Source organism: Scyliorhinus canicula, chromosome 20, assembly GCF_902713615.1.
Source record: "Scyliorhinus canicula chromosome 20, sScyCan1.1, whole genome shotgun sequence".
Taxonomy (NCBI): Eukaryota; Metazoa; Chordata; class Chondrichthyes; order Carcharhiniformes; family Scyliorhinidae; genus Scyliorhinus; species Scyliorhinus canicula.
In genome coordinates, this window is record NC_052165.1 from 20,000,214 (window position 1) to 20,026,904 (window position 26,691).

General features: G+C 48.6%; 1 protein-coding gene across 3 annotated transcripts in view; it reads left to right on the top strand.

Moving 5' to 3' along the window:
• Positions 1 to 26,691, top strand: part of mettl25 (methyltransferase like 25) — a 93,759-nt gene that overhangs the window by 38,588 nt on the left and 28,480 nt on the right. For all 3 annotated transcript variants that reach the window (XM_038780237.1, XM_038780238.1, XM_038780239.1), the window contains 2 exons: positions 22,545 to 22,639; positions 22,756 to 22,785. In XM_038780237.1, the coding sequence (XP_038636165.1) occupies positions 22,545 to 22,639; positions 22,756 to 22,785 (125 nt within the window). The remainder of the gene's footprint in view (positions 1 to 22,544; positions 22,640 to 22,755; positions 22,786 to 26,691) is intronic.

Here is a 26,691-nt window from a genome sequence, read left to right on the forward strand (position 1 = left end):
ATTCCAACATACTCCTGACGAGTGCCATGTAGATGGTGTTATCTGTAAATTATCAGACACTTCGACTAGTTCATGAGTAAAACTTTTAACCCAGGTACCCTTATTTGCGAGATAAGGGAGAAACACAGGTTCACGATTCAACCCAAATGTATTCACAAACACAACAAAACACTTATTCTCCCAAATTATCCCAAACATTACCTGCCCAAGATTCTAATGCTAGGTGTTAGGGGCAGCAGGGTAGCATGGTGGTTAGCATAAATGCTTCACAGCTCCAGGGTCCCAGGTTCGATTCCCGGCTGGGTCACTGTCTGTGTGGAGTCTGCACGTCCTCCCCCTGTGTGCGTGGGTTTCCTCCGGGTGCTCCGGTTTCCTCCCACAGTCCAAAGATGTGCGGGTTAGGTGGATTGGCCATGCTAAATTGCCCGTAGTGTCCTAATTAAAGTAAGGTTAAGGGGGGGGTTGTTGGGTTACGGGTATAGGGTGGATACGTGGGTTTGAGTAGGGTGATCATGGCTCGGCACAACATTGAGGGCCGAAGGGCCTGTTCTGTGCTGTACTGTTCTATGTTCTATGTGTGCCGATGAACTTGATCGAGCTGCGGGTCCAGCCCTCTGAGCTTCAATCGTCTCAGGGCCCTTGATAGTGGTGTTAAATGCAGTCTTGAACTCTCACATCAAATCTGAGTTCAAGCTCTTGAGTGCATGTATGGATGAAGGCTGTAATGAGGTCAGGACCCTGGTGGATCCCAAAATGAGGGTCTGTGAACTGGTTATTACTGAGTAAGTGCTGCTTGATATAATTTTTTACGACTCCTTCATTCGCTTTGCCGATGATTAAGGGTAGACTGATGGGTTTTGATTTGTCCTACATATTGTGGACACCACATACCTGGACAGTCTTCCACATTACTGGGTAGATTACAGTATTGTAGCTGTTTTGGAGCAGGTTGGCTTAGAGCACTGTTGTTCTGGAGCTCAAATCTTCAGTACTATTGCCAGGATATTCCCAGAGCTCATAGCCGTTGCTGTATCCAGTGCATACGTGGATATTACGTGGAGTGAATGAAATTGGCTGAAGACTTGTCAGTTGTACCTTCACCTGATTGACACTTAGGAATGACTTTTCATGTCCTCAGAACATCTTAAGAAAATAAGCAATGACCCAGACCAAACCTTGAACTGATCTGGTAACAGGGCTAGCCAAAAGAAAATGTTTGCTTTGGTAGCTGAATGGAATAGAGTAGTATGTTTTTGCCATTTTCTTTATAATCCCTACAGGGCAGAAGGAGGCCATTCGCCCCATCGAGTCTGCACCGACCCTCTGAAAGAGCACTCCACCCAAATCCACTTCACAATAACCCATTAACCTAATCTTCACAACCCTGGTCAAGGGGCAATTTAGTATGGCCAATCCACCTAACCTGCACGTCTTTGGACTGTAGGAGGAAACCCACACTGACACGGCCAAAAATATGCAAACTGCACACATACAGTCGCCCAAGGCCGGAATGGAACCCGGGTCCCTGGCGTTGTGAGGCAACAGTGCTAACCACTGTGCCATCATGTTGCCCATCGAGGATGGAACAAAATTAAGCTGGGAAATTGTAATATATTTGCTCTAAATGATATTCTGTGCATTTACTTTCTGACAGATAACAATTGTTAATTCTTACCATGTTCCACTGATGTGCTAATTGATCCTCCTTTCAGAATATTGAAGTACACATCAGTTTTATTAAGGGAATTTCCGCCACCGATTTTAGTGGGCGGGAGAGCCGGTGGGGGGCGAAGTCAGAGATCATAGAATTTACAGTGCAGAACTACCCAACAGGACTCCTCAAATGGCTTTTAGTTCCTCCCCCCACCACCATGAAAGGACGGGAACCCGATTACCATACATTTAAACAGCACGTATCCCTCCACGTAAGGACGCCCACTCCACCCCCCATCAGCGTGATGTCAAGTTAGCGGGGTTTACAACAGGTCTGGACTAATGGGAAGCTGGCAAACAGTCCCTGTTGGGGGCGCACAGGTAAATACAGCCCCAGGTAGAGGGTCATGCCTGGGCAGTACTCTGGCACGGCTTTCATTGTGGGGGGGGGGGGGGCTTTCATTGGAGGTTTTTTTTTCCTGTGGTGGGGAGGAGTGGTATCTGTAGTGGGGGGTAGGGGCATTATCATTGGGAAGGTTCGGTATGGGGTAATCCCGAGGCGGGAAGGGGGTGGTCTCGTTTTTGTGGGGGATCCTTTTCTTATTTTTATTTTTTCCCGCCCCGCCATCATGAGTCCCGTCCTTTCCATTAATGTTTCAAAATGCTTGAACATTTGCTGGGAAAAGCCGGCAAAGCAACGCGTGAGCTGCCTCCGCTTTTCCCACCTGAGACAACACCCTGACAAAAACTCATAACATTCTGCCCATCATCTTTAGCTCCTCATCTTTCCCCCCTCTCCACCCACCCCATTTGCAGTTTTTAGTGTCAATATTGTCGGGGGGAGGGGGGGCGAGGAATGGGGGCAAGCAGGCACGTCCATTCCATCATTGGCCATTGTCCCAGTTCCCCGCTGCAGGCTCGAATTCTAGTCATTTTCTTGGAGGTCAGATCACGGACACAGTGGCGGACTTGCACTTGTGGGGTCCCGCGCTTACTTTTATTTCTGGAGCCCCCCCCCCCCCCCCCTCATAACATCACACCCCTCTCATCCCCGCCCACAGAATGCAAAGACGCAAACCCAGAAATAAGGCTTGACATGAATGGCAAAGTTCCTGTTGTGGTTAATGCTATGCAAATATGGATTATCGTGGCTCTCAAACCAAACTCTATCTCTACAATATTGACCATGATTTTGGTAGTCACAGAAAGGCACGTTCTCATCAGAGATATCTTTCAAAGAGATCATTTTAAATGGATACTATACTAATTACAAAACTATAGATATTGGTAGTTCAGTTATTAGAGTATGTTGGAGAGAATTTCAGTAAAAGATTACAGCCCACATCCTTTGATGTACTTGTAGGCATTTTTAGTTGCATCTCGACCTGGATCAGCTTTGTCCAAGGTGTGATGAATTAGAAGTGGAATAAATATAGCAAGATAATATAGATTTTCATTAAACAAGGGCCTCTGCAAAAATATGAAGTTACTCCAAACCAAATACATTTTGTGTAATGTGGGTGAACAGTTCCTATTTCTCCTTGAAATAAATAGCAGTTAAATACATTTTACATAATCTATTTCCAGTCATGAACTTAAAACATTTTCAGTTTTGTGAAGGATTTGGTTTGAAATAGACCAACATGATGCATTTGTATTGCAATTACTGCCTAAGACCAGTCGCTGGACTATTAGGTAAGGTGAAGTCGTCATAGTCCCCGATGACCATAGATTGCTTTCCCTTTTGAGGGGGAGAGCTGACTGGTGATGATTTAACCTGAGGATCACCACACCATGGACTATTAGCCAGATTCCAGCTGGGCATTACCTAGTTTATACTGCACAGCTTACCCATTTAGGAGAAAGCCACGTGCATACAAGGTTACACACATGTGCAGACTTAGCTTTTCCAGGCCATGAAGAGTTTGATACTGAGTCTTTGCTCCTTCAACTGTTTAAACCAACTAGAGTTTTTTTTTTTTTTGCACAGCTCCCTTCAACCAAGTACTCCGGATATTTAAACACCCCCCCCCCCCCCCCCCCCCCCCCCCCCCCCCCCCCGCCCCAACAACCGTCGGGGCACTTTGTATACTCGCTTTGACGTTGAGTTCCATTCTCTGCAGTGCCAAACTCAAATCGTGAAAGACTGACCCCTCCAGGGAATCTCTCGGGAACTGGGCAACAGGCATGGGTGTCGAAAGCAGCACAAGGACTGCGAATTAAGTGATCTCAACTTGTGGTTCAGCTGTTGTCAATTGGTTGGATTTTAAACCAAACATGATTGAAGTGAGGGCGTGCTGCAGAAATTTCGAGCTTTCACTATTGAACACCTGTAAGGGTCCCATTCCCTGGCAGGGAGCACCTTTTTGAGATTATACTTGTTTTCAAACTTTTATATTTTTAAACAGCCCATAACCAGGGTGAAGGAGCCCGTTTGTAGATAATATATGTATAATATCAGCGAGGCTGAAGCTGCCGCTTGCTCTGTGCCATGTTGGGAGTGCCGACATATATTCTGGTGAATAAATCATGATTCCACCCCACCGTTTTATCCCTTTTTCTATCCTTGTGAGAGAAATCTGTAAACTGTGGAGAATTTCAGTGTTTCAAAAAGCTTTGAGGTAATCCAGTTAACGATTTAAAAAAGACAAATTTAACATTTAATCCACAATGTGTCTGCGCTGCAAAGCACCTGGTACATGAGCAAAGAAAAATTATTTCGATAGTGCAATTCTCAATTTGATACCACAACCCCTCTGAAATAGCTTGTTTGTTAAGACCTGGTAAGGAACACAATTTACAAATTGACAAAAATTCAGGTTCAATATGTGAAGCAACATATTTTAAAAAGGACCGTTTATAAATTTGTAAGGAAGGACACTTACTGAAACCTAGCGTTTTCATGCTCTGTTGAGATCGCAGTTGGGGGAGGGTTGAAACTAAATACTGTTCCTCACCTTAGGAGATTTAAACTCAGTGCCAGGAAATGGTAGGAGGTCCATTCACACCTGTTATTCCAATACTGGTGAGTTACTGATCTCTGCTTTAAATAGAGTTGAGGTGCTCCGCACAGGGACAATAGTGATGTTCTGTGCTTTTCCCAGCGACTGGGTCAGGCGAGCTTTGCTGTTTTGCTTGTTCACCAGCCAAGCTTCAGAAAAATTTCAATCAATTAAGGCTGCTTTCTTAAAGTGAACCAAACATGCTGGAGGTGTACAGCAAGTCCATTAAAAAAATTCTGATTTCCACCGTTTATATTTTGCCTTCTTTTCCTCCTAATACTTTTTTACTCTATAAAGAATGGACCTCAGACTAGCGGTAGGGGGGGCGGTGGAATCCTTTTGTCACACTCAGTCACCAAATGCAATGCTTAAACTGATTCAATACATTCGGAAATCTGATCCAGAAGAAGCTCTGGATTGATAAGTTGAGTCACACTAAATCAAACAAACACAAAAGACAGTTTTATGAACTTTGCAACTTGCAAAGCTTCAAATTGGAGGCAGTGACTATGTGCTGTTCAAAAAAGGGGCAAACTCACAACTTCCCTCATGACCTCTTTTGCCAGTTTGCCTGACTCCGGCAGCACTCGCACTTCATCTCAACAACCTTGCATTGCTGCTGGCTTGGCTGCCTGACTATGGCCGACCTTGCCTTCCTCAGCCCTGGCCTGGGAGTCGAGATGCCCTTGCTCCCTCTTGACGACCAGCTGGCTGGCTCACCACCTCTCTTCCTCCCTCTCTCGTAGCTTATTTAGCCAATTTGTAAAGTTAGTTAATTAAACGTGGGAGATCTCTGACTTGACTCTCTTCCTCCTAGTCACCGCAATGATTACCAGCATTTTCCCGCTCTAATAGGACTCGACCAATCAGAGTCTAATGTCGCTCTGTTTTGTCTGCTAATAGACATATTTGGGCCTAACAGCAAATGCAGATCTATCAGGCTCTGATTGGTGCCCACAGACAATGGCTAGCACGGGGTCCCCCTCATTGGTCAGGGCCTAGGCACTGTGTTTAATTGTAAGTCCACCTCTGCCTGGAGAACTACCTTTCCGTAAGCAGCAGACAGCTGGTTATCTCATTCCTGGGCAATATGTTGATTCTGACAGTGTCCTTCGGCCACAGGTACAACAGCCTTGCAACTATTGAGAAGTCCTCTGGGGAAGCTTCCCTAATATTTCTAGGATTTCTCAACCGTCCATAGATATTCCTGAGTGCCGTGACTGAGTGGCGAACAGGGAATGAGTAGGGCACCTGAGTGCTCTTAATGAGGAAGCCAGTCTTCTGTAGCCACCTGGGTTGGCCACTTCCCTAGTTTAAAATGAAGATTCGCAAAGAACGCAGGGAAAAATGGACAGGCTCAGAGAAGCAAGCAGTTTGCAAAGTTTCCCTGTATATTCGACTCGCAGACGGCATTGAAACCAGCAATCTGAATATTAATGAGCGATTCCCGGGCACAATGGCAACAATCGAGAACAGTCAAAACAAGTCAGACTCCTCGGCGCCAGAAGGAGTCCAAGACAAAAGAGGCTAACGAGCACCCAAGGAACGCCCAGCGATCAGGGAACAGCCGCAGTATTGGGGGAATTCAAACCGATCGATTGGTACCTGATCCAATCGATTGGAGGCAGGAACGGGGTCCGCTCAAAAGGACGCGAAGCCCCTGGGGCCTATAAAAGACAGGTCCCACGTTCAATTCAGTCTCTTAGCCGGCCCTCCCAGCAGAACGTCTTAGCAGCTTGGAAGACCTCTTGACCGTGAGAAGGAGAGGCTAACAGCTACACCGACAAGTAAGTGTCCAGTCAACGCATGCTACGAGATAGCCGCTCCTGACCCTTAGTCCGTACCAGTTGGAAGCCCGCAGCCCAGGATTGAACAAGAGGCCATTGTTCCCTGACCCAGTGGGTTCTTTTCCACAGATAAGTATTGGCCTGTAGTGGTAGAGATAGTCTAGTTTTGTAGTGTTTATGCATGAGTAGCGATTAACTGTGTATATAATAAACGTGTTTTGATTTGAACCTTACTAATTGGTGTACCGAGTTATTGATCAGCACTTGAACTTGAACCTCGTGGTGGTATCATAGGATTCCAGGTGACTCTGGAGCAAGGTAATAAAACAGAGCCAATTGAGTGTAAAGCACACTCACCAGAAGGAGCAACACTTCCTATACAGGGATTGCCTGACAATGAGCATGCTACCATCCATTGACCCTTGAAGTCCCATGACGCCTCTCTCAGCATTCTCCAGAGACGATGCCAGTTCTATGGCTCTTTTAAGGTCTAGAATAGGCTCTGCTAGTAGTTGTCTCTGTGTCGTGACATTGTTTATCCTGCATGCCATTAATCCCATAACATCTCCGGAAGGGATGGCCCATATAGTGTTCTGCCAGTTTCCTGAGTCTGGCCAGGAATTCCGTCACAAATTCTCCAGGGGTCTTTCCAGCTGTGTTAAATTGGTAACACTGAAGAATTATCAATGGTCTTGGGTCATAGTGGTTTGCCGCTAATTCTTCCAGTTCGCTAAAGGTTTTTGAGTCCGGGGCTACCGGGTACATCAAATTCTTAATGATATCAAATGTCGGGGCTTTGCAAGTAGTTAGAAGGATTACCTTGTGTCGGTCGCCATCTTCTATGCTGTTAGCACGATAAAATAGAGCCTTCTTTCGGCATACTTGGGCCAGTCCTCTACACCCGCATCATATGGCATTTCCGGGTTATCCACACACTTCGTTCCTTACTTGAAGTTCAAGGAAGGCTGTCCAGAATCTCGTACTTGATTCTAATAATAATAATATTAATAATAATCGCTTATTGTCACAAGTAGGCTTCAATGAAGTTACTGTGAAAAGCCCCTAGTCGTCACATTCTGGCGCCTTTTCAATGAGGCCGGTAATTCTTGATTCTGGACAGTAATCCAGGAGACACGAAGATGAGGAGTAAACAGGTTTATTTTAACTCTAGAGATAAAGCCCCTGCGACGGTCTACAGCACTAATGTCTCAGCCCGGGACTATTGAAACTCCCAGTCCAGGTCTGGGAGTAGCATTTAAAGGGTTCACTAATGAGGCCCAGCCGGACAAGCCTCCACCCTCTACATGGGAACGCGCACTCTACAGGCACCGTGGGCAGATTAATTTTTGGTCCTCTTGAGGGTTATCACACTCTCCACAATAGTGGTCCATCAGCTGAGGCGATTTCTTCAGTCTTGTGAAAAGTGCTGAGAGGCCGCCTCAAGATGGAGACTCCCTCTGTAACACAGGCTGTGGCTCCTATTGGCCCTCCAGCTTTCAGAGTCCACCAGCCTTGCTTAATTGGATGGAAAGCAAACCTCTTTCTGCGATTTGGACAAGTTGCTGATGGGTGCCTGTTCCTGACATGGTGAGGCATGGGGACCTGGATTTGGTCCCAACATCAGAGTTCTGACCTCCAGCCAAAACCTCTGCTCCACATTTTCTCACATATTGAGAAAATGAACTCCTGATCATGAGACAGGCAGGACTGCTAATTGGAGATACCCAGCCAGGCCCAATATTTGGAAACTGCCATTGTACTCATGGTTTATTTTCCCTAATCCATTCATCTTTTTATATTTCATTGGCACCACACACGTTTTTTCAACTCTAATTTTCTTCTGAAGTACATTTCTAAAGATTTATGTGCTTGTTTTGGCTGGGCATACTTCTGCACACTGGTTCCCGGTGATGTCATGCCGAGTGTCAAGGTTTGACTGCTGTTCACAGCACAGAGTGAATGTTTGATGTAAGTTCCAGCAGTGACTTGCAGAAGGCACAAAGTATTGATCAGAAACCACTGTTAAAACCTCCCATGCTTACAGGATAGTAAACCTCCCATGCTACAGATAGGAAATAAGTGAAAGTGACAGCCCTGACTAATGCCTGAATTAGATATTTGCCTGTTTTCGCAGACTATCAGGCAGCAAAGTCAGTATAATGCTCAACAAAGGCACTGCAGAGAGGCCAGCCTGCTTTGGTAAGATAGTATTCTGGAGAAGATAAAACACTTAGGGCGCGATTCTCCGCTCCCCACGCCGGGTGGGAGAATCACGGGAGGGCCGGGCGAATCACGACATGCCACCCTGGCACCCCCCCAAATGGAGTGTCGCGGAATCGTCGCTCGCCATTTTTCACGGAGATCGACGATTCTCCGGCCCAGATGGGCCGAGCGGCCTGATGTTCCCGACCTGTTCACGCCGGCGGCAACAACACCTGGTCGCTGCCGGCATGAACATAGCGCGAAAGGTAAGTTTGGGGCCTGTGGGGGGCGGAGAGGGGATCGAGCACGACGGCCGTGCTGGGGAGGGGACTGGCCTGCGATTGGTGCCCACCGATCGTTGGGCCGGCGTCTCTAAGAGACGCACTCTTTTCCCTCCGCCACCCCTCAAGATCAAGCTGCCATGTCTTGCGAGGCAGTGGAGGGGAAGACGGCAACTGCGCATGTGTGGGTTGGAGCCGGCCAACCTGCGCATGCGCGGCTGACGTTACTTAGGTGCTGCCGTTGCGTCATTCTCGGCGCGCCGCTTTGGCGCAAGCGTCAAGGCCCAGCGGCCGAGTTTCTCACAATGCCGCTCCTAGCCCCCTGGGGGGGGGGGGGGGGGGGGGGGGGAGGGGGGTTGAATAGGGTGCGAGGAGCAGCCTCCAACGCCATCGTGAAACTCGGCCGAGTTCACGACGGCCTTCCCGATGCCGCGCGGGAGCGGAGAATCGCGCCCTTAATGTGATAATCCCACTGAAATGACAGTCAAATTACTCAGGCATATGGCTTAATTGAAACCTGTCATAAAGTCCTCTTGTGCTGTTGATTAATGCTTAGCTGGTATAAGAGAATAGCAGATTGTTCATCAAATGTCATGTGAAGGAAACAGAATAGCTTCTGTTTTATTTGTGCCCTTTGTTTTGAAGATTGAGATATCTGTTGGTGGTACAAACAGATATATTTGGGATGACTTGAAGTTTCCTGCTGCTAAGTTAATACCCATAGTAAATTTTGAATATGTTCTTAATACGCAGAAGTGTCATCTGAGTGTGGGGAAGAAATGGCCTCACACAGTGCAGGAAATTTTAAAAGGCTATTTCGTCCCAGGTGTAGGCCCAAGAATAAAAATGAAGCACCAGCACCTTTGGGAAACCCAGTCCTTTGGGGTGAGGGCTCTATAATTTTAAATTTGGGTTCATTATAACATTATTTGCTTCCGCTATTAATGTTTCCCAGTGTTGTTCACCCATCAGCATCTGGTCCCAGGCTTCTGCTTCTTTTGCCGAGGGGCCGTTTGCTAGGCTTATGCAAGACCAACTGGGTGGACGGCACGGTAGCACAGTGGTTAGCACTGTAGCTTCACAGCGCAGGGTCCCAGGTTCGATTCCCAGCTTGGGTCACTGTTTGTGTGGTGTCTGCATGTTCTCCCCGTATCTGCGTGGATTTCCTCCGGCTACTCTGGTTTCCTCCCACAAGTCCCGAAAGACGTGCTGTTAGAAAATTTGAACATTCTGAATTCTCCCTCTGATTACCCGAACAGGTGCCGGAATGTGGCGACTCAGGGCTTTTCACAGTAACTTCATTGCAGTGTTAATGTAAGCCTACTTGTGACGGTAAAGATTATTATTATTATTATTACATTTGTGAGGGCCACGAAGAATCCAGCACGAGTTGTAGAATAGAAAGAAATAACATTTATTTACAATAATATATATATATACACAACAGCAGCAGCAACTCCCTTGCTGCTCACTCCTCTCTAGCTGGTTCCATAATGGCCAACTATATTTATGCAGCGAATCTGCTAATGGTTTCTCCGCCCTCCTCATTGGGGAAGCTCATACTCCCTAAGGATTGTGGGATTGCCATTAGTCCCCAGCAGTGGTAAGCAGCCAGTTTATAACAATTACTCTACTCAACATCTTCTGCCATGGCATGTTGCAGGTCAGGAGCTCACTATGTTGAGAAAGCAGGAGCATGAATCATTTTACTACCTTGTAGCACAGCATAGAAAACCTCCAGCATCTTGTAGCTGCATGAAAAAAAGAAGGAACTTGAATTTTATATGAGGCCATAAATGACCTCCGGACATGTCACAGTGCTTTACAGCCAATGATCAGCTGTTCTAGTCACAGTTGTAATGTAGGAAGTGTGCCCCCACAAGTAGCAATGTGATAATGTCCAGGTAATCTGCTCTAGTTTGCGTTTTTTAAATAAAGTTCCTTTGGCAGTACCTCAGTTGTGTAGTATAATTACCATTCCATTTCACAGACGCAGTTTAGTAAGGCCAGAGAGACTGCCAAAAGATGCTGCAAACAGCCCATGATGATAAATTCCATTATCACAACAGCGATAAAATGTACAATTTCTTGATAAAGAAATAAATAAAAAGGAACCTACATATTTATAGAGCTTCATAACATATCTGGAAAACATTCAAAACACTTTTTATATGTTGCATTGTTTTGAAGTGTTTCAACTATTGTTATGTAGGCACAGCTAACAACTATTTTGTGCATCATCTAACGGCTGCGCCGTGCTCAAATAGGAACCGCGGCCAGTCAATGCCAGGTGAAACCTCCCTAGGATACCCTGGCAGCCAGAATGCCTCATGAGATCTACCCAGATCTTGCGAGGCGTCGGGATCAAGATCCCGCCCATAATGGCCGCGAGCAAGCCGCACTCACTTAAGTCGGTATTAAACCGACTTCCGCGTGCTCACCCAAGATCTAACAGCCTCCCGGGATCCACTGGCCTCCCCAGAGAGGCCCCAGTCGGGTGCACTTGTGAGCTCTAGCTTGTGAGATGCCGGACCAGTCCCCGCTCAAGTCCTGGAATGATCTTGAGGGGTAAAGGTTCGGGGCTGCGGTTCACTTGACGGCGACCAGGAGTGTGTTTCCTCCTCCTCCATGTTATGCTAAGAGGACATGACACAGGTGCCGACCCGTCCCCTTGTTGAGATGGAGCCTCATGCAGCACACGCTGTCTGTCATCTGTTCAAAAGACCTATATTGCCTGTACATCTTGGGCTTTTGCCAGCCTCCCCCTCTGGGTCCCCTCCTGGCCTGATGGGCACGTAACATTACCTGGACCGTGCGCTGATCCTCTAAACGGTGCACATACCCACCCTCTGGTCACGGAGATACCTCAATGGGTTTCCTTCTCCTCCACGTGGTGCTAAGTCTGGTTGTTTGGATGTTGGACGCTGTGTCCATAGTGTTGCTTCCTGCAGTGCTCGGGCACAATGTCCAAGCATCACGGTCTGATTAGGATGCTAAGCAATAACCCCCGCCTACCGCTGGGAATCCACTTGGGAGCTGTGAAGTGCTCACATTTTTTTAAAATTTAGAGTGCCCAATTAATTTTTTCCAATTAAGGGGCAATTTAGCGTGTCGAATCCACCTACCCTGCACATCTTTGGGTTGTGGGTGCGAATCTCACGCAAACATGGGGAGAATGTGCAAACTCCACACGGATAGTGACTCAGAGCCGGGATTGAACCTGGGACCTCGGCGCCGTGGGACAGCAGTGCTAACCACTGCGCCACCGTGCTGCCCATGAAGTGCTCACTTAACCATGATTGCCAATTCCCTATTAGCAATAGTCTTCAGCTGCCTGGCCAGATGCCACCATGGTCAGTAGGAATTATGGGTGGTCCGTAGGGTTGCCCCCGTAACGTGTGGAAACATAGAAAAAATAGGAGGAGGCCATTCGGCCCTTCAAGCCCGCTCCTCCATTCATTATGATCATCTTGGCTGATTATCCAACTGACAATAGTCTAATTCCGCTTTCTCCCCATATCCTTTGATCTCCTTCGCCTTAAGTTATTTCTAACTGCTTCTTGAAACCAGACAATGTTTTGGACTCAACTACTTCCTGTGGTAGCGAATTCCACAGGCTCACCACTCTCTGGGTGAAGTAATTTCTCCTCATCTCGGTCTGAAATGGTCTACCCCATATTCCCAGACTGTGACCCCCAGGTTCTGGACACATCCATCATCGGGAACATCCTTCCACCAATGCATCCACTATTTCTAGAGCCACCTCCTACACATGATTCAAGGGATGGCATGGTGAACCCGCACAGGTGTTGAGAATCCAGCCTCCCATGAGCACCAGGACAGCAGGGAGCGATGATGGTTACTCACCTCCCTGGGTTCCTGTAGCAATTTTGCCAGCTTCACGTTTTTAAAAAGGTGTACTGATCAGCCTCCACATGACCACTTGCTGGGGAGGCAGTTAGATAGCGGACTCTTTCCCATTAATTGTATGGAGATTGGCCTTAAGTGGTGATTATTGGTTTCCTGCAACGCCACAGTGGTATCCTGATTTTGCCAATGGGAGTGGGCCGGTTAGATCGCAAACTGATCGGTGCCCAGCGCGGTTTGTCAATTTTAGCCTCTCCCGTGATTGTCGGCTGCGTCACGCTTTTGCTCAAGCGCAACGCGGCCATTAAATCGTACCCGTTAGATCGCGTCCTAAATCTCATGCTCAGCAATGGGGTAAGTGCAGAGTTAGACTTCTTTTGGTGCTTTCAGTGTTGAGTTGTACAACATTGTACTGGTCGAAAAGGCTTGCCTTACTGCGTTTCTTCAACCTGAGTAATGGGCAGGAAGGAGGGTGCTCCACTTCAGATTTATTGCACGCTGAAAGCTAATTGTAGTTATGGAGAGAATAGTTTAGGACTGATTTCAGGAGGTATTCTTTGTTTTTCCCTTGCGTTGTTTTCATCTTAACTTCTGTCAGATCAAAAGCCTTCCTAAATTTTGGTATTGAACTTACAATTCACCAGTGGTGCTATTACTTTAGGACAGGATTTATGTCCGTTATTTATGAGCATTTAGATTAAACTCTTAATCTTGTCAACCATCTCAGTTGTGACCGTAATCACAACCACATCACTGAATATAAGGCTTCAAGATGCAATCAACAACGATACATCAAAGCATCACATTGCGCTGACAGAATTAAATATTACCCCGTACTTAAGAATTCACTGATTGCTTTACACACTGTACCAATACCATAGAAGTCACCATTTGCACATTATCCCAGTTACCTCCAAAGAATTCTTTGTTATAATTAAAGAGCAGAGAAAACTACTTGATTCCAGTCTTGTGGATTCAGCTGCATTCATGCTTTTCCACCCTCTCATATTACTCCCCATAGTTTGAATTTGGCTTTCGTTCCAACATAATCCCTGCCAGTAACTGGATTTAATGATGTACTGGGTCTTGTACTACTACCTCACTTGCAGCTGTGTCTAATCCTTGGTTGGTTATGTTTTGCATTCATTTTTTCATTCCATTTATCTGGCAGCAATTTAGCCACTTTCTTCCTTTCTGTGGCTTGCTTTGTGCTGTTTCATTGGCCCCCACCATCATTTCTTTCCCACAAGATACCTTCGGAGTAGTCAGCAACTTGACTGTGATATCTTCCCATTGATTGATATAGTTTTGTCAAAATATTTGCAGTCTGTACTTCACATACAATTTGAACTCCTCAAGATATGTGTTTTATGTTGAAATACAATTGGCACAGAAAATGGATATGGCTCCTATTGTCATCAAATATGGAGGAGAGTTTATTTAACTGAGAGGTCGCACAATCCTACGTATTATGAAAGGAAATATATTAGTGTCTTTCAACAATGGTTTAGAATTGTATCTTGTGCTTTAAAACTGCTGGTTTGAGGCAGCCTCAAAACAAAAGTGCATATTCGCACTGACGTCCCAAAACAATGATTTGTGGTGGACAATGGGAGAATCAATACAAAGTCCAATATAGGCACGAGACTGGACCTGCAGTCGGTGCTGAGGGAACCAACAAGAGGAATAACTTAATTGACCTCATCTTCTCCAGCCTACCTGTCGCAGATGCATCTGACCATGACAATATTGACAGGAGTGACTACCGCAGAAGCCTTGTGGAGACTAAGCCTTGTCTTCAGATTGGGGATATCCTCCATTGTATTGTGTGGCAATATCAGCATGCTCAATGGGATAGATTTATAAAAGCAACTCAAAACTAAGCATAAGGTGGTGTGGGCCGAAGAATTGTATTCAACTAAAATCTGTAACCTCGTGGCTTGGCATACTCTTCACTTTACCGTTACCATCAAGCCATTAATAATTGGATCAATAAAGACTGCTGGAATGCATGCCAAGACTAGCACTGGGCATGATTAAAAAGGAGGGGAAGCGACAACAAAGGACTACATGCATGTCAAGGAGCGAGTCAGCATGTGATAGAGCTAAGCAGTTCCATAACCGACAGATCAAATCAAAGTTCTGTAGTCATGCCACACCAAGCCATTAATGGTGATGGACAATTAAACAACTAACTGAAGGAGTAGGCTCCACAAATATCCCCACCTTCCATGTAGTGGGGGGAGGGGCAGGCAGCAAATCAATGCAAAAGAAAAGGTTGAAACATTTGTGACCATCTTCAGCCAGAAGTGTCACGTGTGGATGATCCATCCCAGTTTCCACCTGAAGGTCCCAGCACTAGAGATGCCAGTATTCAGCAAATTCAATTCACTCCATATGCTATCACGAAATGGCTGAAGACGCTGGATACTATAAAGGCTACAGGCCTGGCAACATTCCAGCAGTACTGAAGACGTGCTCCAGAACTAGTTGCATCCTTAGCCAAGTGTTCCAGTACAGCTACAACCCTGGCATCTAGCCGACAATATGGAAAATGATCCAGGTGTTGCTTGTCCATGGAAAGTGGCACAAATCCATCCTGGGCATTTACTGCCCCATCAGTCTACTCTCAAGCATCAGCAAATTGATTGAAAGTATCATTGACAATGTTGGAAAGCAGCACCTACACAGCAATGATCTGCTCACTGACGTTCAGTTTGGGTTCCACCAGGGCCACCCTGCAAGTGGCCGCATAACAACTTTGGTCCAAATATGGACAAAAGAACTGAACACGGGATACCGTGAGAGCGACTGCCCTTGACATCAAGGCAGTATTTGACTGATTGTGGCATCAAGGAGCCCTAGCAAAACTGGAATAAATGGATATCAGGGGCCAAAGCTTCTACTGATCAGAGTCATACCTGGCACAAAGTAAGTTGGTTGTGGTAATCGGCGTTCAGTCATCTCAGCCCAAGGACATCATTGCAGGATCTCCTCAGGGTTGCGCCCGAGGCCCAACCACCTTCAGCTGCCTCATCAATGATCTTCCCATTGTAAGAAGTGGAGATGTTTACTGATGATTGCACAATGTTCAGTTCCACTTGTGAAGCAGTCTGTGTCCATACACAGCAAGGCCCGGGTTGATAAGTGGCAAGTAATGTTCATGGCATCTATGTGCCAAGCAATTGACCATCTCCAAAGAGGGAAAATCTAATCATCTCGCCATGACATTCAATGACATTTCATTTGCTGAATCCTCCCCTGTCAACATCCAGGGGTTACCATTGACCAGAAACTAAACTGGACGAACCGTATAATACTGTGACTGCAAGAGCAGGCCAGAGGCTGGGATTTCTGTGGTGCGTAACATTTCATTTCATTCATGGAACGTGGCACATAAGGTAGCTCCCGCCTATGTCCTTGTTTTTTTTTTTCTTTTATGCCTGGTTTCTGGGGGATTTTGGTGGACAAACCTGACCTATCTAATTGTATGAGGCACTGGTCGAAGACAGTATGTCGTAAGTTACAGAATAGGCTGCTGGAAAAAAGGGTACAGGTGGTAGTACTTCAACGGAGCCAGAGAGAGTACGAAGATGGCAGAGATGACCCCGGCGGTGCGACTTCCCCTATCACAGGGGAACGTTGACTGGGGCAATAGCACACAAATTCAAAAAAAAATTGAGAAACATTTTGAAAAGCAAAGAATGGAGATGATGGAGACTCTCAAAAAACATTATCCAGGCGGCGCTTGGCCCAATTCGGGGAAATCTGTGAAAAACCTCGGAGGCCATGGAGAGGTGCTGAAGGGTGAGCAGGGAATCTTGTCATGGCACAGTGACAAAATTGCCTTGTTGGAAGCCGAGATGCTGCTGATAGAGGTGGAAAGCACAAGACTGAGGGTGAAGGTCAATTACCTGGAGAACAGGTCGAGGAAATCGGGGGCTGGTGGAAGGTCCAAGGCCAACTGAATATCTTTATCAGGTGTTTTAGAAGCTGGCGGGGCTGAGGGAGGGGGATGAACAGATGTCCCCTCCTCAGCTGGATAGGGCCCACTGAACACTCCGGCAGAGGACTTGGGCAAATGAGCCACCACGGGCGGACTTGATTTGTTTTCATAGCTTCCAGAAGAAAGAACAAACGAGTCCTGAAATCGGCCAAACTGAACCAGAACATGAGGTGGGAAGGAAGGAAAATCCAGATTTACCAGGATGTCGAGGCAGAGCTAGTGAAGAGGCGTGCAGCCTTTAATAAGGCAAAGTTTTAATACCTGGCCCATGGTGAGATGTTGAGAATTGCAGTGGTTTGGTTATTTCTTTGCAGCGGAAGTGCTTCTTTGGGTATATGCAGTTAGGTCTTGGCTAGTGAATGGGAACACGGTGGGGGGAGGGACTGCGGCCTGTTGGACCTGCTTGAACGGGTTTTGATGAGTGTATTTCTTTGGTGGGGTGAGGGGGGTTAGCGAAGAGGGAGCATTGTTTGTTGGTTAGTAGTTTGCAGGTTTCTAAGGTAAGGGGGAGGGAGGAAGAGGGTACAGCGCCGACCGTGACCAGGGGTATTTCTTTGTCTCACATTAGGGGTGGGATTCTCCCCTACCTGGCGGGGCGAGGGGTCCCGGCGTAGCGGAGTGGTGCCAACCACTCTGGCATCGGGCCTCCCCAAAGGTGTGGAATTCTCCACACCTTGAGGGGCCAAGCCCTCACATTGAGGGGCTAGGCCAGCGCCGGAGTGGTTGGCACCACGCCGACTGGCGCCAAAACCGGCGCCAGCGGCCTTTGATGCCCGGTGCCGGTGCTGGCCGAAAGGCCTTCGCTGGTTCACGCATGCGCTGGTGCGTCAGCTGCTGCTAACGTCACCACCAGCGCATGCGCGCTGGGGGATTCTTTTCCGCCTCCGCCATGGTGGAGGCAGTGGCGGCAGCGGAAGAAAAAGAGTGCCCCCATGGCACTGGCCCGCCTGCCGATTGGTGAGCCCCGATCGCAGGCCTGGCCACCGTGGGGGCACCCCCCGGGGTCCGATCACCCCCCGCCCCCTCCAGGACCCCGGGGGCCCGCTCGCGCCGCCGATCCCGCCGGCACCAGAGGTGGTTCAAACCATGGCGGTGGGATTGGCCTCTCAGCGGCGGGACTTCGGCCCATCGCGGGCCGGAGAATCGCCGCAGGGGGCTTGCCGATCGGCGGGGCGTGATTCCTGCCCCCGCCAATTCCCAGGTGGCGGAGAATTTCTGCCACGGCGGGGGTGGGATTTTCGTCGGCCCGGGGCGATTCTCCGACCCTGCGGGGGGTCAGAGAATTTTGCCCTATGAGTGGGATTAGCAGCCATCTTTGGTCTAGGAATTTGAAGTAAGGACAGGACAATTCGGCACAGCACAGTGGTTAAGCACTGCTGCTTCACAGTGACGGACCCGGGTTCAATGCCGGCCTTGGTTCACTGTCGGTGTGGAGTCTGTACCTTCTCCCTGTGCCTGCGTGCGTTTCCTCCAGGTGCTCCGGTTTCCTTCCACTGTCCAAAATGTGAAGGTTAGGTGGATTGGCCATGATAAATTGCCCCTCAGTGTCCAGGGATGTGCAGGTTAGGTTATAGGGTTAGGGGGATAGGGCGGGGTGTACAATGTTCATTCGAAGGGTCGGTGCAGACTCGATGGGCCGAATGGCCTCCTTTGCACTGTAGGGATTCTCTAAATTCCTCGCGGTGGAAATGGCTGATTTAAGAGGGAGGGGGAGTTTTAGGTGTTGAAATATTGGAAGCCTGTGGGGACGGTGAAAAGATCAAGAATTTTCGCTCACCTGTAGAATTTAAGGGCTGATGTGGTGCTTTTGCAGGTTATCCACCTGCGGGTAAGTGTTGAGATTCTGCTCCAGAAGGGTTGGGTGAGCCAGATGTTCCACCCGCGCCTCGATAGGCTCGGGGTGGCAATTTTGATTCACAATAGGGTCTATTTTCTAGCGGGAAGGGCTGTGAGGGGTCAGGGAGGCAGGTATGTGATGGTTACTGGGTCACTGGAAGGTAAGTGATACTGGTGAATGTATAATGTGGCAAATTGGGACACTGTAACATTTTATCAGGAAATTGTTGGAAATGCATCAGTTGATTCTGGGGGGAGATTTAAATTGCATTTTGGACCCGAAACTTGACCGGTCTAGGCCGAGACATTGGCCCCTTCGGGGTTGGTGAAGGCGTTGTTGGAGTTTATGGAAGAGACTGGGGGGCAGATTCGTGGTGGTTTATGCACCCTTGGCGGTTATGGAGTTTTAGGTTTTTTCCCAATAAATAAAGCATACCATAGAGTAGACTTTTTCCTGATGGGAAGGACACTTCTTCCTGGGATGAGGAAAGCAGAATACTTGGTTATAGACATCTCAGAACTTTTATTGGAACTGTAGGAGGGAAGTTGGATATGTCAGAGATTTTTGAGGGCTTAGAGTTTCCCAAGGTGGAGGAGGAAGACCGAGAAGCGCTGGAAGCACTTTATCGTTGGGTCCAGGGGAGTTCCTGGCAGTAATAGGGCGGGATGGGTTCCCGGTGGAGCTTTACACTAAGTTTGCTGGAAAGTTGGTTCCATTTCTGGTAGAGATGTTTGAAGACTCTGTAGCATGAGGCTTCCTTCTTGAGACCCGACTGGTACAGGCATCAATTTCCATTGTACTGAAAAGGGACAAAGACCCAGTGGAGTGCGGTCGTTCCGTCCTATTTCATTACTTAACGTGGATACCAAGATATTGACTAAGGTGCTACCGCTGAGGTTGGAACCCTGTCTTCCTGAAGTGTTTAGGGACGGTCGGACGGGATTTGTTAAGGGCCGGCAATTGTTGTTCCAAATGCGGCGGTTGCTAAATCTGGCTCACTCCATCTGATGGGCCCGATCCAGAGATAATTGTCTTGTTAGACGCCGAAAAGGCATTTGACAGGGTAGTATCGGGGTATCTTTTGTGGTTTTGGAGAGGTTTGGGTTGAGGCCCAAGTTTGTGTCATAGATGCCCCTGTTGTATAAGACTGCCTTGGCTAGTGTTTACACCAACATCATGAGCTTGGAGTACTTTCAGTTAAATAGGGGAGCGAGACAGGTGCTCTCTAAGCCCCCTCTTGTTTGAATTGGCATTAGAGCCTTTGGTTATCACTTTGAGGGCTTCAGGTAAGTGGAAGGTGCTAATTAGGGGAGGGGTGGAGCATAGGATGTCCCTGTATGCTGATGACCTTTTACTTTACGTGATGGACCCGGTCCCCACTGTGAGTGATATAATGGAACCACTGAGGTGCTTTGGCTCCTTTTCCAGGTATAAATTTAACCTGGAAAAGAGCGAGTGTTTCCCCATGAATCCCCCGAGGAGGGGAGTCAACATTGGCAAGCTTCCATTTTGCTTGGCCAGATCCAGTTTTAGGTATCTGAGTGGCTCAGGATTGGGCCTGACATCATAAACTGAATTATACTAGCTTGATAAGTAGAGTCAAGACCGACCTGCAAACGTGGGAGGGTCCAGTTGATCAAGATGAACATCTTGCCACAATTATTTTTTCTGCCAGTGTCTGCCGGTTTCCCTTCTTAAATCTTTACTTGGGTGAGTGTCGAGAAGTTGATAAATGGATGGGCAAAACCCCGAGGTTTTGTACAGATTCGAGGGGCCAGGCTTTGCCGAACGTGATTTGTTATTACTGGGCAGCTAATGCAGGGAATGTGTTGGGTTGGTGTAGTTATCCGGGGGGGGGGGGGGGGGGGGGCACACGTGGGTGCAGATAGAATAAAGGTCATGTAGGGGGTCTGGTCTGGGACATTAGTGACGGCCTCGCCCCCATTCTCACCGACAAAGTATTCATCAAATCCGGTGGTTGTTTCCACTTTGAAGATATGGAGACAATTACGACAGCATTTTAAATTGAGGTCAGTCCCGAAACTGACTCCCACCTGCGCTAACCATCTGTTTGAGCTGGCGAGATTAGATGCCATGTTCAGGGGGTGGGAATGGAAGGGGCTGGAAAGAGTGAGGGATTTGTTCCCAGAGGGGCGGTTTGCCAGTCTAGAGGAAGGGGCTGGAGAGAGTGAGGGATTTGTTCCCAGAGGGGCGGTTTGCCAGTCTAGAGGAATTGATGGAAAGGTTTGGGCTCTCGGGTTCAAATTCATTCAGACATCTTCAAGTTTGCAAGACGGATTTTCCCGACATTCCCCGTGGCGCCGCCAAAATCTCTAATGGAGAGAGTCGGAGGAAGGGGGCACTGCCGATATTTATGGATGGATTTTGTTGGAAGATTTGGTGTCAGTAGAGGTGGTTAAGACCAGGTGGGAGGAGGGGAGTTTGGGCCTATATTAGATGATGAGGTGTGGAGCGAGGCCCTCCCCAGGGCTGAACTCCACATCCTCATGCACGAGGCTTGGTTTAATCCAACTTTAAGTTAGTTTTTAGGGCGCACCTGACCAAGTCCAGAATGAGTTGCTTCTTTTTAAGGGTTGAGGACAGGTGGTGAGCGTTGTTCAGGAGATCCGGCTAATAACACGCACGTGTTCTGATCCTGTCCCAAGCTTGTGTATTTCTGGGTCTCCTTCTTTAGCCCCATGTTGGTGATTCTGAAGGTTGAGCTGGAGCCCTGTCTTTTAATGGTCATATTTGGGGCGTCAGACTCGCCGGAGCTGCAGACGGGCGCGGGGGCCGATGTCCTGGCCTTCGCATCACCGATTGCCCAGAGGCGAGTACTGCTGGGGTGGAGGACTCCATTTCCACCCAGTGCCTCAGTCTGGCTGGTGGATCTGATGGGAGCTCTTATCCCTTGAGAAAGTTAAGTACACCGTGAGGGGAGCAATTGAGGGATTCTATCGGAGATTGTTGCCTTTTATTGTTTATTTCAAGGAATTGGTCGCTGTTAGTTATTATGGTGGTACAGGGAGGCGAGGATATTTAGATTCTGTGAGGGGTTGTTCTATTTTGTATGTTTTTTTATGGTTGACGTATGTAAATTTGTTTATTTTTTTCTACTTTGTATTTTATAAATTGAAAAATGTTAATAAAAATATTTTTTTAAAGCTCGCCACCATTCAGGACAAAGCAGCCCACTTGGATAGTGCCACATGCACCACCTAACCATTCACCTCTCCTACTGCCGATGGACAGTGGCAGCAGTGCGTACATCTACAAGATGCACTGAGGCAAATCACCAAGCCTGTTTTGACAGCACCTTCCAAACCTACATGCACGACCTGCTAGAAGGGCAAGAGCAAAAATGTCATTGACTGGTCCATACCACAAAACCTCCCACAATTCAGTAAAGATTGTCTCCCTGAAAGAAGCCACAGAGAAAGCTATTTTGAGAAATGTCAAGTTGCTACACTAATAAGCATTCTAAGGCTACATTTAAGGCACATTGATGGGACACAGCAGTGTTTGATACTGGCATTGGGAAGAAATTATAGTGAAGCATTCCATTCCCTGGTATTGGCATCTTTAATGCTGTGGTACACAAACGTGAAACTTGTAATATATATTGCACTGCAGAAGATTGTAAATGGCATTGAAATAAAGTTAACCGAGAAACAAGAAAGCCCAAGTAACTTAATAACCATGGCCGACTGTACAATACCACATCACTGAGAACAAGCACCTTTTAAGTTTAAGTTATTGCACTGTCTTCAAGTTCTAGTTTCTTGATTTATCCTTTCTAGATTGACCAATGTAATAACAATTACTTATCCAAAAATCGTATATTAAAAATGCGACAAAATTTGAAAGCATTTGAAGAATAATGAGTTCTTCATTTTTCTTTCTCTCCAGATTGCTGTCATGGACCATGGGGGTTTCCTATGAGCCAGTACTTGAGAAGCAGCGTTTGGCATTGTGGACGGAATGCTAGAATGTCTGCATGCCTGGTACACTTTCACATCAGATTTCAAATTACTGCATATGATGAAAATCAATTTAAGTAAATAAAGGTTTAGTCATCCAGTTCAAAGCTTAAACATCTTGTGTTTATCTCACTTTGTAGCCATTGGAAAGAGTGACAGTTGGCAATGGGGTAAGTATCCATTTATATTCTACCGTTAACACCAATGAATATCATAATTTTATTCTAAACTTCACTGTAATTGTGATTTATTGAACTTTAATCGCTATTTCTTAGAGTCAAACAATATGCATCTTTGAATACTGATGGCATTATAGAATGTCTTGGACATGGCAATATTTTACCAGCTATGGAACAAAGTACACATGTTTTAGACTGACTTCAATAGTTTAAAAAGAATAACTACTCTTTCTATTGAAGCCATTGAAATCACAGTTCCTTTCCTTCTGCATAACAACCAAGGGTTGGAGACTTCCGGTGGCGGCAATGCGGAGCTAAGCCGCACGTTCGGCAGCTCCCGCTATCGTAGGACTTTTGGGCTCTTTTAAGGGCCCCAAATGGCGCTGGTTCAATGATTCCCGTGTCTGAAGGTGTCTGGAGTAATATCCCCCGGGATTTATGGTGCGGACCCGGAGTGGGGCGAGGAAAAAAACGGCAGCAGCTCCCCTGGAAAAGCGGGGGAAGGTGGACAAAATGGCGGCCAGTGGAGCCCCCGAGGAGTGGAGGCAGTGGGCGCAGGAGCAGCAGGCGGCCCTTCTGCGCTACTTTACGGAGCTGAAAGTGGAGTTGCTGGACTCTTTGAAAGTTACTACAAGTAAGCTGCTGGAGACCCAGACAACCCAGGGTTCAGCGATCCATGGGTCGCAGGCCTCTGAGCGCGAGGATGAGGTCTCGGCCCTCGTGGGGAAGGTGGAGATGCACGAGGCGCTCCACAAAAAGTGGCAAGATTGTTTTGAGGAGATGGAGTTTCGGTCGAGGAGGAAGAACTTGTGGATCCTGGGCCTCGCGGAAGGGCTGGAGGGGTCAGACCTGCCGGCTTATGTGGCCGTGATGCTGAACTCACTGGTGGGGCCAGGATCTTTCCATCTTCCCCTGGAGCTGGAGGGGGCCCACAGAGTACTGGCCAGGAGGCCTAGGGCAAATGAACCCCCGCGGGCGGTGCTGGTGCGGTTCCATCGGTTCAGTGACCGGGAGTGTGTGCTGCAATGGGCCAAGAAGGTGAGGAGCAGCAAGTGGGAGAATTCGGTAGTGCGCATCTACTGGAGTGCGGAGCTGGCTAAGCGGAGGGCCGGGTTCAACCGGACGAAGGCGGTGCTCCACGGCAGGCAGGTGAAATGCGGCATGTTGCCACCTGCGCGCTTGTGGGTCACCTACAAGGACCGGCATCACTATTTTGAGTCCCCGGAGGAGGCCTGGGCCTTTGTGCAGGCTGAAAAGTTGGACTCGAACTAGGGATTGGAACTGTGGGGATTTTTTGTATCACTGTTTATGCTGTTGCTGGCTATTCTGTTTTTTTTCTGCTTTCGGATGGTGTTGGTTATGGTTTTGTGTTTTAAGGGGGGGTGATGGGGGTCTGTTTTTTTGTACGGGGTTGGTGGATGGGTTGGGACTGCTATTTGGGAGCTGCGTTGGGGGGGGTGGGGTGGGGCAGTGTGAAAGCGCGGGCTTTCCTCTGGTTTCCCGCGCCGTGGGACGAGGGGTGCGGAGCTGAGGCAAGGGGTGTGGTTTTCAGTTCCGTTTTCCCGCGCTGGAGCGGTGCCAAGGAGCTGCTGCAGGGTGGGGGTGACCCCATATCGGGAGGGGTCAGAGTTAGGGCGGGAGCTGCCGAGGTCAGCAGAAGTCAGCTGGCTCACGAGAGTACCACGGAGGGAGTGTCGCGGCTAGGAGGGGTCCTAGCCTTGGGGGGGGGGGTTTGCTGCTGGAATGGCCAGGGAGGAGCTGGTGCGGGTCGGGGTGAAGTTCTATCGCCATGGGAAACGGGCCGAGTGGGGGGTGCTGGCCAGGGGCGAGCAGTCGATGGGCTATGGCTAGTCGGCAGGGGAGGGGGCGGGGTGCCCTCTGATCCAGCTGATCACGTGGAACGTGAGGGGGTTGAATGGACCGGTTAAGCGGGCCCGGGTGTTTTCGCATCTGAAGGGGCTGAAGGCGGACGTGGCCATGCTTCAGGAGACTCACCTGAAGGTGGCGGACCAGGTTCGTCTGAGGAAGCGGTGGGTTGGGCAAGTTTTCCATTCGGGGCTCGACGCGAAGAACCGGGGGGTGGCGATCCTGGCGGGGAAGAGGGTGGCGTTTGAGGCGTCTGAGGTGGTGGCTGATAGTGGCGGCAGATATGTGATGGTGAGCAGTAAGCTGCAGTGGGAGAGGGTGGTGCTGGTAAATGTATATGCCCCAAATTGGGATGATGCTGGTTTCATGAGACGTATGTTGGGCCGCATTCCTGACCTGGAGGCGGGGGGCCTGATCATGGGGGGGCACTTCAATACGGTGCTGGATCCCCCACTGGATCGTTCTAGTTCTAGGATGGGCAGGAGGCCGGTGGCGGCCAAGGTGTTGAGGGGGTTTATGGGCCAGATGGGAGGGATGGATCCCTGGAGGTTTGGGAGGCCGAGGGCTTAGGAGTACTCTTTTTTTTTTCTCCCACGTGCACAGGATTTATTCCCGTATTGATTTTTTTTGTCCTGAGTAGGGGGCTGGTACCGAGGGTGGAGGATGCCGAATATTCGGCTGTAGCGATTTCGGGCCATGCTCCGCATTGGGTGGATCTGGAGATGGGGGAGGTGCGGGACCAGCGCCCGCTTTGGCGTCTGGACGTGGGGTTGGCTGATGAGGAGGTGTGTAGGAGGGTCCGGGGATGTATTGAGAGGTACCTCAAGGCCAATGATACTGGGGAGGTCCGGGTGGGGATGGTTTGGGAGGCTCTGAAGGCAGTGATTAGGGGGGAGCTGATTTCCATCCGAGCCCATAGGGAGAGGGGGGAGAGGAGGGAGAGGGAGAGACTGGTGGGGGAGCTGCTGAATGTAGATAGGAGGTATGCGGAGGCCCCGGAGGAAGGATTGTTGGGGGAGCGGCGTAGCCTGCAGGCTAAGTTTGATTTACTGACCACCAGAAAGGTGGAGATACAGTGGAGGAAGGCGCAGGGAGCGGTTTACGAATATGGGGAGAAGGCGAGCAGGATGCTGGCGCAACAGCTCCGCAAGCGGGACGCGGCTAGGGAGATTGGTGGAGTGAAGGATAGAGGTGGGAATGTGGTGCGAAAGGGGGTAGAGGTTAATGGGGTCTTCAGGGACTTCTACAGGGAACTGTACCGGTCGGAGCCGCCGGTGGCGGAGGGGAATGGAGAGCTTTTTGAACAGACTGCGATTTCCAAGGGAGCAGGTGGAGGGACTGGTTAGAGAGATTGGCCACATGCAGTCGGGGAAGGCGCCGGGACCGGATGGGTTCCCGGTTGAAATTTATAAAAAATATGCGGACCTGTTGGGCCCCCTGTTGGTTCGGACCTTTAACGAGGCATGGGAGGGGGGAGTTTTGCCCCCCGACGATGTCACGGGCGCTGATTTCCCTAATCCTGAAGCGAGATAAGGACCCCCTGCAGTGTGGATATATAGGCCAATTTCACTGTTGAACGTGGACGCCAAGTTGCTGGCAAAGATGTTGGCCACTAGAGTAGAGGACTGTGTGCCGGGGGTGATACGTGAAGATCGGACGGGATCTCCCCCCCCCCCCCCCCCGGCGCCCCCCCCCGCCCCTCCCCCCCACCGCCCCCCTCCCCCCCGCCCCACCAAACATAAGCTATGGATGTTCCCTGATTGGGCCCCTGTTCTTTGCTCAGATATTTGATTTCAGCTGAACCAGAGGTGGGGCAATTTTATTATCCACAGGCTAGAGAAAGATCCTGGATAACAAAGATAATTCCACCATCAACAATCCCCATAAACCACCTCTTCACTTCCCCCTGCACCCTCACCTCTAACAAGGTGATGAACTCATGGACTTCCCAGATTGAGACCATCATTCAAATGCATCTGCCACATTTCCTGCCTTCCCTTTTTCCCACCAAACATGTTTTCTTCCACATTT